The sequence below is a fragment of the Atractosteus spatula genome, chromosome 25, assembly GCF_055471065.1.
Source record: "Atractosteus spatula isolate fAtrSpa1 chromosome 25, fAtrSpa1.hap1, whole genome shotgun sequence".
Taxonomy (NCBI): domain Eukaryota; kingdom Metazoa; phylum Chordata; class Actinopteri; order Semionotiformes; family Lepisosteidae; genus Atractosteus; species Atractosteus spatula.
Genome location: NC_142730.1, coordinates 4,807,171 through 4,818,718, shown reverse-complemented (window position 1 = coordinate 4,818,718; position 11,548 = coordinate 4,807,171). Strand labels below are relative to the sequence as shown.

Sequence of the window (11,548 nt, the reverse complement as noted above, 5' to 3'; positions counted from 1 at the left end):
AGGTGACAGGGCTGCTCTCCCTGTGCTCCAGGTGTCTGGCTCAGGCCGTGCCTGTGCTCCAGGTGACAGGGCTGCTCTCCCTGTGCTCCAGGTGACAGGGCTGCTCTCCTGTGCTCCAGGTGTCTGGGTCAGGCCGTGCCTGTGCTCCAGGTGACAGGGCTGCTCTCCCTGTGCTCCAGGTGACAGGGCTGCTCTCCCTGTGCTCCAGGTGTCTGGCTCAGGCTGTGCCTGTGCTCCAGGTGACAGGGCTGCTCTCCCTGTGCTCCAGGTGTCTGGCTCAGGCCGTGCCTGTGCTCCAGGTGACAGGGCTGCTCTCCCTGTGCTCCAGGTGTCTGGGTCAGGCCGTGCCTGTGCTCCAGGTGACAGGGCTGCTCTCCCTGTGCTCCAGGTGTCTGGGTCAGGCCGTGCCTGTGCTCCAAATGACAGGGCTGCTCTCCCTGTGCTCCAGGTGTCTGGGTCAGGCCGTGCCTGTGCTCCAAATGACAGGGCTGCTCTCCCTGTGCTCCAGGTGTCTGGCTCAGGCCGTGCCTGTGCTCCAGGTGACAGGGCTGCTCTCCCTGTGCTCCAGGTGTCTGGCTCCGGCCGTGCCTGTGCTCCAGGTGACAGGGCTATCTCCTGTGCTCCAGGTGTCTGGCTCAGGCTGTGCCTGTGCTCCAGGTGTCTGGGTCTGGCTCTCCTGACCCACTGACCTGTTCGATCTTCACCAGCACCCACAGACAGGTTGGGAAATTACAGTCACTGCGGAATCGAAGCACACCAGAGCTCACAGGGCCTCCTGAACACACCCACAGAGCACGCTGGCCTTGCAGTGTTCACACTCTGACACTGACGCACTCCGATACTGATACACTGGTACACTGACACACTAAACACCGAAAACTGACACACACACAGGGGGTCTGATCAATGCTAAGAGACTCATCCTGTGGCTCCTGATTCCTGAGCACAGCGAGCCCTCAGTTTAATGGACTAATAGAGGAGTGTGTGTTAATGCCGAATGTCTGTTAAATCATAAATGACGTTTTTTCAGCTCAAAAACTATCATGCAAAAAAATCTGTATATACTGTAATGTGCCATTTTGAAACCTTTGATTTTTTTAACATTTGCAATAAACTGTCGATGACAATCCTCTCTGTTTTTATCATTGATAGACCAGCTCTCCATTTCAGGAGTAATAAATATATCCTGTATAAAATTCGCTATAGCATACGAAACACAGACATCAGCCATCATAAGCAACAGACCTGTCCCTATAGGGCAGTATTGCTGTTCCTAAATTTTAAACAATTGTGGTATTTACTTTTCCTTGATTATTTGTGCATATTGCAGAGCTTTTCTGTGTTGTTAGAATTTTTGTGTATTTTGTAAAACCACTGCTTTTTCAAAATGCACTAAAGTATACAAACACAAACACCCCAGCACTCTAGGGTAGCACTGATACCTCCTGCCTCTTTGACCTCTTGAAAGGTATGTTGTACACGAGATGTTATTGGTTTTAGTATGTCTATATTTTCTGGGATCTCTTGCATACTGTATTTGTGTCATTTTAGTGTACAGTACATTACTGTTATTTTTTGGTAAATGTATTAAGTATGGTGTAATCTTACATATATACGTATTTCACATGAAAGCGTGTATGCGTACACTTAGTATTAACTATTATTAAAGTACACATACTAAGTGTACTTTAATAATATTTATAACTCATTGATACTTTTATTTGGTGAATTCTGCCGTTTTGAAGAATAACGTGCAGACTAGCGACTCCTGTACTCGCTGTCGACAGCAGAGAAACTCTGGTTCTGTCCGGAGTGCGTCAGCTAGGGGTGTGCTGTGCTGACAGACCAGTGCTACACCCCCTGTGTCTGCTGGGTCTGCTGGCACAGCAGCAGTATACTGGGGAACAATAATAAAAAACTCTTCTTCGTGCAACGAGACAAACGTTCTCTGGCATTTTGTAAACGTTTTTATTGACAATCCATCCTGTGAGGAGCAGCTATGGAGTTTCTGGGCTGAGGCCCGATACTGGGCTTCTGGTTCTGGACACAAGTGGACAGGCCTGAGGCCCGGCACTGTGGTTCCGGTTCTGGATGCCACTGGACCAGCCTGAGGCCCGGCACTGCGGCTCCGGTTCCGGATGCCAGCGGACCAGCCTGAGGCCCGGCACTGCGGCTCCGGTTCTGGACACCAGCGGACTGGCCTGAGGTCCGTCCGATACTGGGCTTCTGATTCCGGACGGCAGCGGACCAGACTGAGGCCCGGCACTGTAGTTCCAGTTTCAGATACCACCGGACCAGCCTGAGGCCCGGCACTGCGGCTCTGGTTCCGGATGCCAGCGGACCAGCCTGAGGCTCGGCACTGCGGCTCCGGTTCCAGATGCCAGCGGACCAGCCTGAGGCCCGGCACTGCGGCTCCGGTTCTGGACACCAGCCGATGCTGGGCCTCCGCTCTCTGGTTCTTACTTTAAGTCTTAAATTAACTGATAATTTAGCACCTGAGTAGTCCGAACAGTGATTCTAATTTCAGCTCCCCGATACGCATCTTCTGCGTACAGCGATTCCCCGGATCACTCCTCCAGTGTCCGTCTTCAGGGCCGGGAGAGCACTGACCCCTGGCCCCCTACTTCCTCCTCTTGTAGATCTTCTGGGCGAAGGACAGGAAGACGGCGTGGGGCAGCGTGCTGGCGTGCCGGTGGATCAGCGCGGTCAGGCGCCGGTAGCTCTCCTCCTCGTGACGCGTGAACAGCCCGGGCATGTCCAGCTCGGCGTAGAGCTGCTTGACCCGAGACACGCTGGCGCTGTCCTTCTGACCGTAGCACTCCTGAGAGAGAGAGGGGTCACTGCACACTCCACAGCTGTCTGTGTGTCTATAGCACTCCTGAGAGAGAGAGGGGTCACTGCACACTCCACAGCTGTCTGTCTGTCTGTCTGTCTGTCTGTCTGTCTATAGCACTCCTGAGAGAGAGAGAGGGGTCACTGCACACTCCACAGCTGTCAGTCTGTCTACAGCACTCCTGAGAGAGAGAGGGGTCACTGCACACTCCACAGCTATCTGTCTGTCTATAGCACTCCTGAGAGAGAGGGGGGTCACTGCACACTCCACAGCTATCTGTCTGTCTATAGCACTCCTGAGAGAGAGGGGGGTTACTGCACACTCCACAGCTGTCTGTCTGTCGATAGCACTCTTGAGAGAGAGAGGGGTCACTGCACACTCCACAGCTGTCTGTCTGTCTATAGCACTCCTGAGAGAGAGGGGGGGGGTTACTGCACACTCCACAGCTGTCTGTCTGTCTATAGCACTCCAGAGAGAGAGAGGGGTCACTGCACACCCACTGGTCTCATGTACCCAGCTCACCTCCAGCAGGGCTCTCTGCTCCGGAGAGACGCGGCTCAGTGCCTGCACCACCAGCCAGCTGCACTTGTTGTCCTCGATGTCCATCCCGATCTTCCCTGTCACCGCTGGGTCGCCATAGCAATCCAGATAATCATCCTGCCAGGGCACAGAGGCGTCACACCCTACAGCCCGGAGCACAGCTCTCCTCCTCTCCCTCCCCTCCTCCCCCTCCGTACCTGTATCTGGAAGAACTCCCCCATCTCCAGCAGGATGGCCTTGGCATTGCTGTGCTCTTCCTCACTGTCAATCCCAGCCTGCCCGGGGAGAGACACAGCCTGAGAGAGAGACACTGAGGCACACTGAGAGAGAGACAGCCACAGGGGGAGAGAGGGGAACAGAGAGAGAGACACTGAGGCACACTGAGAGAGAGGGACACAGAGAGAGAGGGACACACTGAGAGAGAGAGTGAGAGGAACAGAGAGAGAGATACTGAGGCACACTGAGAGAGAGACAGCCACAGGGGGAGAGACACACTGAGAGAGAGCGAGAGGAACAGAGAGAGAGATACTGAGGCACACTGAGAGAGAGGGACACATGAGACAGGGATGGGGACACACAGGGGGACACAGGGACCCTGACCGACTCACCATGTACATGGCAGCAGCCACAGGCAGGTAGAAGGAGTAAAAGGCTGTCTTGTACTTCACAATGGCTCTGTACCTGAGGGGCAAAGACACACAGCTCAACCTGTGGTCAGTCAGCAGTGGTCAGTCAGTGTGGATCAGCCTACAGCGGTCATTCAGTGTGGATCAGAGTGCGGTGGTCAGTCAGTGTGGATCAGCCTGCAGTGGTCAGTGTATGTGGATCAGGGCGTGGCGGTCAGTCAGTGTGGATCAGAGTGCGGTGGTCAGTCAGTGTGGATCAGAGTGCGGAGGTCAGTCAGTGTGGATCAGCCTGCAGTGGTCAGTCAGTGTGGATCAGCCTGCAGTGGTCAGTGTATGTGGATCAGGGCATGGCGGTCAGTCAGTGTGGATCAGAGTGTGGTGGTCAGTCAGTGTGGATCAGCCTGCAGTGGTCAGTCAGTGTGGATCAGGGCGTGGCGGTCAGTCAGTGTGGATCAAGGTGCAGCGGTCAGTCCAGTGTGCTGGGGGCTCTCACCTCTCCTCAGTGAAGCGGGTCAGGTTGACCAGGTCCGCCTGAGCCGTCATCAGGTCCAGAGCTTGACCCAGCTCTGTCTGGAAAGACGTCTGAGCAACAGAGAGGGAGACAGAGGCTGGTTACAACGCAGGTTGAGTCCCAGCCCGGTCCAGTCCAGTCTGATCCGCTGCAGGTCTTATCTGCAGCACAGCTCTTGTATAAACGGCTCTACTGAAGCCCACAGGCACAATGACTCAACAGGAAGTTCTCAGGCTTGAGATCTCCAGCCCCCAGCGTCGCTCTTTGCAGAAGCCCCTCAGCTGAGAGCAAAACCTGGAGCGGATCAGCCTGCTGTGCAATGGGAAGGACCCTGAGGCCCCCGGCCCCCGGCCCCTGACCTCCAGGAAGAGCTCCAGCAGCTGGGTGTAGTACTTCTCCCCTCGACAGTGTCGCCGCAGCAGCCGGTATATCACCCCCTCCAGGAGGAACGCGTCATTGATGGCATCCAGCCCCACTCCGTCCTGCGGGACAGGCCAGGGAAGAGAGGCCTTGAACCCTGAACCACACAGAGCCTCCCAGAGCCCTCTCCTCCAGCCTCAGCTCTCAGAGCACTGAGGACACTGCAGAAAACTGGAGAGCCAAGACACACACACACACACACACACACACACACACACACACACACACACTGTGTGCACATGACACCCCCCACACCCCCCTTACACCCCCCCCACACACACACTGTGCACATGACACACACACCCACACCCCTTACACACCCCCCACACACCACTTACACACCCCGTGCACGACACCCCCCACACACCCCCTACACACACACTGTGCACATAACACCCCCCACACACACACACACTGTGCACATGACACACACACCCACACCCCTTACACACCCCCCACACACACACACTGTGCACATGACACCCCCCACACACCCCTTACACACACACTGTGCACATAACACCCCCCACACACACACAGTGCACATGACACACACACCCACACCCCTTACACACCCCCGAAACACTACTTACACACACACACACACACACACACACACACTGTGCACATAACTACCCCCCACACACCACTTACACACCCCCCCCACACACACACACTGTGCACATGACGCACACACCCACACCCCTTACACACACACCCATTGTGGACATCTCTCACCTTCTTGTACCAGCAGGCCTGTCCTCGCCGAGTCAGCGACGCATCCATGATGTCGTCGGCCACCAGGAAGAAGGCCTGGAGCTGGAGAGAGGAAGAGCAGGGACAGCTGAGGAAGAGGGTGGTATGACGCACAGCGCAGAGCAGAGTAACAGTGCGATCGGGAACGCAGGCTGTGGCAGCACACGTTCCGGTTCGGTGCTCACCATCTCGATGCACCAGCCCACCACCAGGGCGCGCTGCACTGCCTCTGGGGTCAGCTCGGAAGGCGCCGCAAGTTCACGCAGGGACCCAATCACAGACAGGCCACGATTCCTCTTGCCTCCAGGGGCGTTGTACTCCATCACCTGAGCAACAGAGCGAGTCACGTCTGCTCTAACACACCAGCCCCACAGTGTCTGTCTCTCCGGGCAGTACCTGTCCCTCTCTCTGCAGTGTCCTCTGTCTCTCCGGGCAGTACCTGTCCCTCTCTCTGCAGTGTCCTCTGTCTCTCCGGGCAGTACCTGTCCCTCTCTCTGCAGTGTCCTCTCTCTCTCTTGGCAGTACCTGTCCCTCTCTCTGCAGTGTCCTCTGTCTCTCTGGGCAGTACCTGTCCCTCTCTCTGCAGTGTCCTCTGTCTCTCTGGGCAGTACCTGTCCCTCTCTCTGCAGTGTCCTCCGTCTCTCTGGGCAGTACCTGTCCCTCTCTTTGCAGTGTCCTCCGTCTCTCTGGGCAGTACCTGTCCCTCTCTCTGCAGTGTCCTCTGTCTCTCTGGGCAGTACCTGTCCCTCTCTCTGCAGTGTCCTCCGTCTCTCTGGGCAGTACCTGTCCCTCTCTCTGCAGTGTCCTCTCTCTCTCTGGGCAGTGCCCGTCTCCCTGTGTAATACCCGTCTCTCTCTCTGGGCAATGCCCTCTGTCTCTCTCTCTCTCTGCAGTGCCCACTGTCTCTCTCTCTGTATGCAGTACCTGTCTTTCTCTCTGCAGTGCCCACTGTCTCTCTCTCTGTATGTAGTACCTGTCTCTCTCTCTGCAGTGCCCACTGTCTCTCTCTCTGTATGCAGTACCTGTCTTTCTCTCTGCAGTGCCCACTGTCTCTCTCTCTGTATGCAGTACCTGTCTCTCTCTCTGTACAGTTTCACTTTACCTGTTTGAGTCTGTGAAGGGCATCGGTGACGGCAGGGTCAGTGATATCATGCTCAGTGACGTCTCTGACTATGTCCATAAACTGCGCGTCAAACGCCTGCGCGTCCAGCACCCCCTGCTGCTTCGGATCTGAGCTGCACATGCTGTCACCCTGCAAAGAGAGAGGGCGAGTATGACCAGACAGGAGAGAGGAGAGAGGGAGGAGCGACAGACAGTGGAGAGAGGAGAGAGGGAGGAGGGACAGACAGAGGAGAGAGGAGAGAGGGAGAAGGGACAGACAGTGGAGAGAGGAGAGAGGGAGGAGGGACAGACAGAGGAGAGAGGAGAGAAGAAGATATCAGGCCTCAAAAAATCTCCAATCTGTACTGATTGGGCACTTGAACAGGGCAAGAGACAACTACAGTCTGGCTGTCCAGAGAGGACAGGCTCAGTGACCACAGCCTGGACATAGAAACTGGACACAGGCAGACCTGGCAGTCCAGAGAGGACAGGCACAGTGACCACAGCCTGGACACAGAAACTGGACAGAGGCAGACCTGGCAGTCCAGAGAGGACAGGCTCAGTGACCACAGCCTGGACACAGAAACTGGACACAGGCAGACCTGGCTGTCCAGAGAGGACAGGCTCAGTGACCACAGCCTGGTCGTAAAAACTGGACACAGGCAGACCTGGCAGTCCAGAGAGGAGAGGCTCAGTGACCACAGCCTGGACACAGAAACTGGACACAGGCAGACCTGGCAGTCCAGAGAGGACAGGCTCAGTGACCACAGCCTGGACATAGAAACTGGACACAGGCAGACCTGGCAGTCCAGAGAGGACAGGCACAGTGACCACAGCCTGGACACAGACACTGGACACAGGCAGACCTGGCTGTCCAGAGAGGACAGGCTCAGTGACCACAGCCTGGTCGTAAAAACTGGACACAGGCAGACCTGGCAGTCCAGAGAGGAGAGGCTCAGTGACCACAGCCTGGACACAGAAACTGGACACAGGCAGACCTGGCAGTCCAGAGAGGACAGGCTCAGTGACCACAGCCTGGACATAGAAACTGGACACAGGCAGACCTGGCAGTCCAGAGAGGACAGGCTCAGTGACCACAGCCTGGAGACAGACACTGGACACAGGCAGACCTGGCTGTCCAGAGAGGACAGGCTCAGTGACCACAGCCTGGTCGTAAAAACTGGACACAGGCAGACCTGGCAGTCCAGAGAGGAGAGGCTCAGTGACCACAGCCTGGACACAGAAACTGGACACAGGCAGACCTGGCAGTCCAGAGAGGACAGGCTCAGTGACCACAGCCTGGACATAGAAACTGGACACAGGCAGACCTGGCAGTCCAGAGAGGACAGGCACAGTGACCACAGCCTGGAGACAGACACTGGACACAGGCAGACCTGGCTGTCCAGAGAGGACAGGCTGTGCTCCCACTGCCAGCAGGGAGAAGCAGAGACAGAGACGCACTTTCTGCTGCACTGGGAGAAATACTCTGGGATTAGACAAACATTCTTCCCTAAAAATAACCAATCTAATCCCCGAGTTCCCACACCTGTCAGAACCAGAGCAGCTCCCAGTCCTACTGGGAGAGGAAACTCACTCGAGCTGCAGCCCAGTGCGTGATCTCCTGTCACAGAGCTGAGGAACAGCGACTGACTCTCTCAAATATGGATGATGCCATGTCACTGCTGTGAACAGCCTGCTATTACCGCTTCGGCAAGTGTCCTTCATCTGTCACGCCGATAAAGCAGGTTGAAAGGCTCGCCCGAGAGCTGGGGATAGATTCACCAGCCGAGTCTGATCTCTCGGCGCCGTAACAATTACTAATGAGTAAAGACCTTATTAAGACACAACCGTGTCACAACTCTTTCGTGACGCCTCGCTGTTTCCCGTCTCAGATTACTGGAGCCCCGCTTAATGACGTGTCTCCGGTGCGTTATTGTTGACAAACAGCTAACATATTAAAAGACTTAAGGGCTAGCATGTGAAAAATGTAGCTCACAGAAAAAAATGCAAACACTTACCATCACGTTGACTTCACCCTGCACCCTGCTTCTGATTTTACCGAAGTCCCAACATTCAAGCTCGCAAGCAGAAAAACTAGACCGAGCCCGCTCAAGGCCTTCTGGGTGCTGTAGTTTTTGTCGACACCTTCTCAAAGTAGGGATGGGTTAAACTCTCAAGCACAGAAGACCTACAACTCCCATGCACCATCTCCAGGCGGACTTCAGTGTCTCGCCAGGAGGCGTGGTCCATGGGTCTTCATATGACATCGGCCTCTCTGATTGGTTACTCTCATCGAACCAGGATGGGACTTGAAGAGAGTAGCCAATGAAAACGCGAGGGGGGCGGATCTCAGCAGAGTGGACCCATCTGAGGTGAATGTCGTGCTACCATAGAAACAAGCCGTCCGAAAGGATTTTGTATTTGTATATTAAAGAATTTGCATATTTGTATCGCTTCAGTTTGGCCCGAAACACATGTTTTCAGATTTACATTTAAATATTCGATCGTCCTGGCGTTTATTATGAGTGCATTGGATAAAGGGTTCCCTTTTATTTAAAAGCTAAAAAGATAAACATTTAAAACTAAATATTTTCAGTCTCTTCAGTCTGAAGGGAGTGTCCCACACCGACGGGCTGGGGGAACTGAGTCTCTTCAGTCTGAAGGGAGTGTCCCACACCGATGGGCTGGAGGAACTGAGTCTCTTCAGTCTGAAGGGAGTGTCCCACACCGACGGGCTGGGGGAACTGAGTCTCTTCAGTCTGAAGGGAGTGTCCCACACCGACGGGCTGGGGGAACTGAGTCTCTTCAGTCTGAAGGGAGTGTCCCACACTGACGGGCTGGGGGAACTGAGTCTCTTCAGTCTGAAGGGAGTGTCCCACACTGACGGGCTGGGGGAACTGAGTCTCTTCAGTCTGAAGGGAGTGGGACTGTCAACCCAGGGGACATCTCCAGGATCAACAGTGAAACACAAACCACAGAGCACAGGTGGAAACCTTGTGGAAATGCATTTAAATCTGATAACGGGAGTCACTTCTGTACACAAAGGATGGTGAGAGTGTATAACAGTCTCCCCAGCCTTTTTGTTGAAGCTGATGCCCTGACTCCTTTCAAGAAACAGCTGGAAGAGAACCTGGGCTCAGCTAGTTACTACACCACCAAACAGGTCAGGTGGGCTGAAAGGCTCCTCTGCTTTGTTCGTCTTGTGTTCTGCTGAGAAACAGTCACTGTCAGTAACCGCTATAACGCAATCAATTCCGTTAAACGAGAAAAATAAAATCAGTGAATGGAGCAGTTCGCTCAGGACCAGCTCCTGGTGCTGCAGCTCTCAAAACTCCGATTATAAACCACAGGACACACATCCCTCTGGACTAGTGTATTTATAGGTGCATATACATAACCTGCATACATATGGCATATATAGTCAGTACATAACTTGCATTAAAAGTTCTCAAATCAAAACCCTTTTAAAACCCTTGCTGACAATCATACAGTTAATTTGGTTGATGCCAGCTCTGTTCTTTGTCCTGGACTCAGTAACGTGTGACAATCAGAGAACAGCGGGGAGCTGTGGAAGGAGGTAGAAACACAACAGCTTCTTGTCATCCCCGTCTCTCTCGCTGTGGCGCAATGCTCCTGTCTGCCTCCAGGGGGAGCTATTACAGGGAATCGGGCTGCTGAGGGCCAGCGGGGGGGATGTGGATCCCCCCTTGTGGTATCAAGGGGTGTCCCATCGGGGAGTGGGGCTCACCTTCACAATGTGTACAGCTGTTAGGACTGCTCTGCCCTATCCCATGTTGCTAATTGCTTAATTGACCTAATTGTTTATCTTAATTGGGATTTAAGTTCCTTCACATGAGTGACCAGTCTTTGAAAGCCACCACCACATCACGGAAAAGATGGTGACGAAGGCCAATTGAGTTCATAATTAGCTAACCGAGGAAGGTAGGAAGCCCAAACAGAAAGCAACAAATTTGGGCAGCTCTGGATGAACAACGCTCTGCAGAGGAAGTGACATCACAGTCTGGCTTGCCAGCCAGCTTCCTGTGCAGCCTAGAGCGCAGCCCACAGTAACCACTGTCGCATCCCTCAAGCGTTAAAGCTCCAGCACAAGCAATCAGGGCAGAAAAAGACGACGGACGCAATGATACCCACTGTCCAATTTGATCTGTGGGGCCATCAGACGTTAAAATCTGGCCACTATGATAATCACAGAAGCAAGGTTAGGACGTCTCACTGAGGGCCGTACAGAACAGCCCTCTCTTCGCTCTCTCCCAGGGCCTGTCTGTCTACTGCCTGTCTCACCCTGGTGCTGCAGCAGGGTCCTGTCCTTCATTACTCCACTGCATTGTTCTTCAATAGGCACATGTCTGCTGTCTGTGTCGATGAATATCAGCTCTGACAAACAGCTTCTGGGGGCAGGCACCTGTTACAGCATCAGTGCAGTCCCGGCAGTGCAGGCAGTGGTACTTTATCGAGAACTGCTCAATGACAGGTCTCCAGCATGACCACAGTGTGGGATCAAGGATGCAGTACTGAGGTGAAACAGGCGTAGTCACAAAGGCCCAGTGTGGAGAAATTGTAGGATGCTGTAGGGACAGTATACTCTTCCCAAGACAATATACAGCATAGCCCCCAGTAAGCCTGTTTTTATAAAAAACTGCAATTATCTGATTACCAGAGAGACAGTTCCTTGTTTGTATGTCCATCACTGTCCTGTTCCCATGGAGACAGCATTGCATACCATTGTTTCCATGGATATCA

At 54.0% G+C, this 11,548-nt stretch overlaps 1 protein-coding gene across 1 annotated transcript; it reads right to left on the bottom strand.

Moving 5' to 3' along the window:
- Positions 1-1,949: 1,949 nt before the first annotated feature.
- fdps (farnesyl diphosphate synthase (farnesyl pyrophosphate synthetase, dimethylallyltranstransferase, geranyltranstransferase)) lies at positions 1,950-8,989 on the bottom strand. Its single transcript, XM_088905133.1, has 10 exons — positions 8,806-8,989; positions 6,789-6,938; positions 5,872-6,012; positions 5,669-5,749; positions 4,870-4,992; positions 4,493-4,581; positions 3,982-4,054; positions 3,571-3,648; positions 3,356-3,490; positions 1,950-2,821 (listed from the first exon to the last, which is right to left on the bottom strand). Exons 1-10 carry the CDS (start codon positions 8,806-8,808, stop codon positions 2,621-2,623), a joined length of 1,074 nt encoding a protein of 357 aa, XP_088761259.1. The 5' UTR covers positions 8,809-8,989; the 3' UTR covers positions 1,950-2,620.
- Between the last annotated feature and the right edge of the window lie 2,559 nt (positions 8,990-11,548).

Bases quoted from the DNA above. Each gene is read 5' to 3' on its own strand.
- fdps (XM_088905133.1), bottom strand. The intron at 4,993-5,668 runs GTGAGAGATGTC...CCTGTCCCGCAG, and splicing joins AGGCCTGCTGGTACAAGAAG to GACGGAGTGGGGCTGGATGC. The intron at 4,055-4,492 runs GTGAGAGCCCCC...TTTGCCCCTCAG, and splicing joins ACCCGCTTCACTGAGGAGAG to GTACAGAGCCATTGTGAAGT.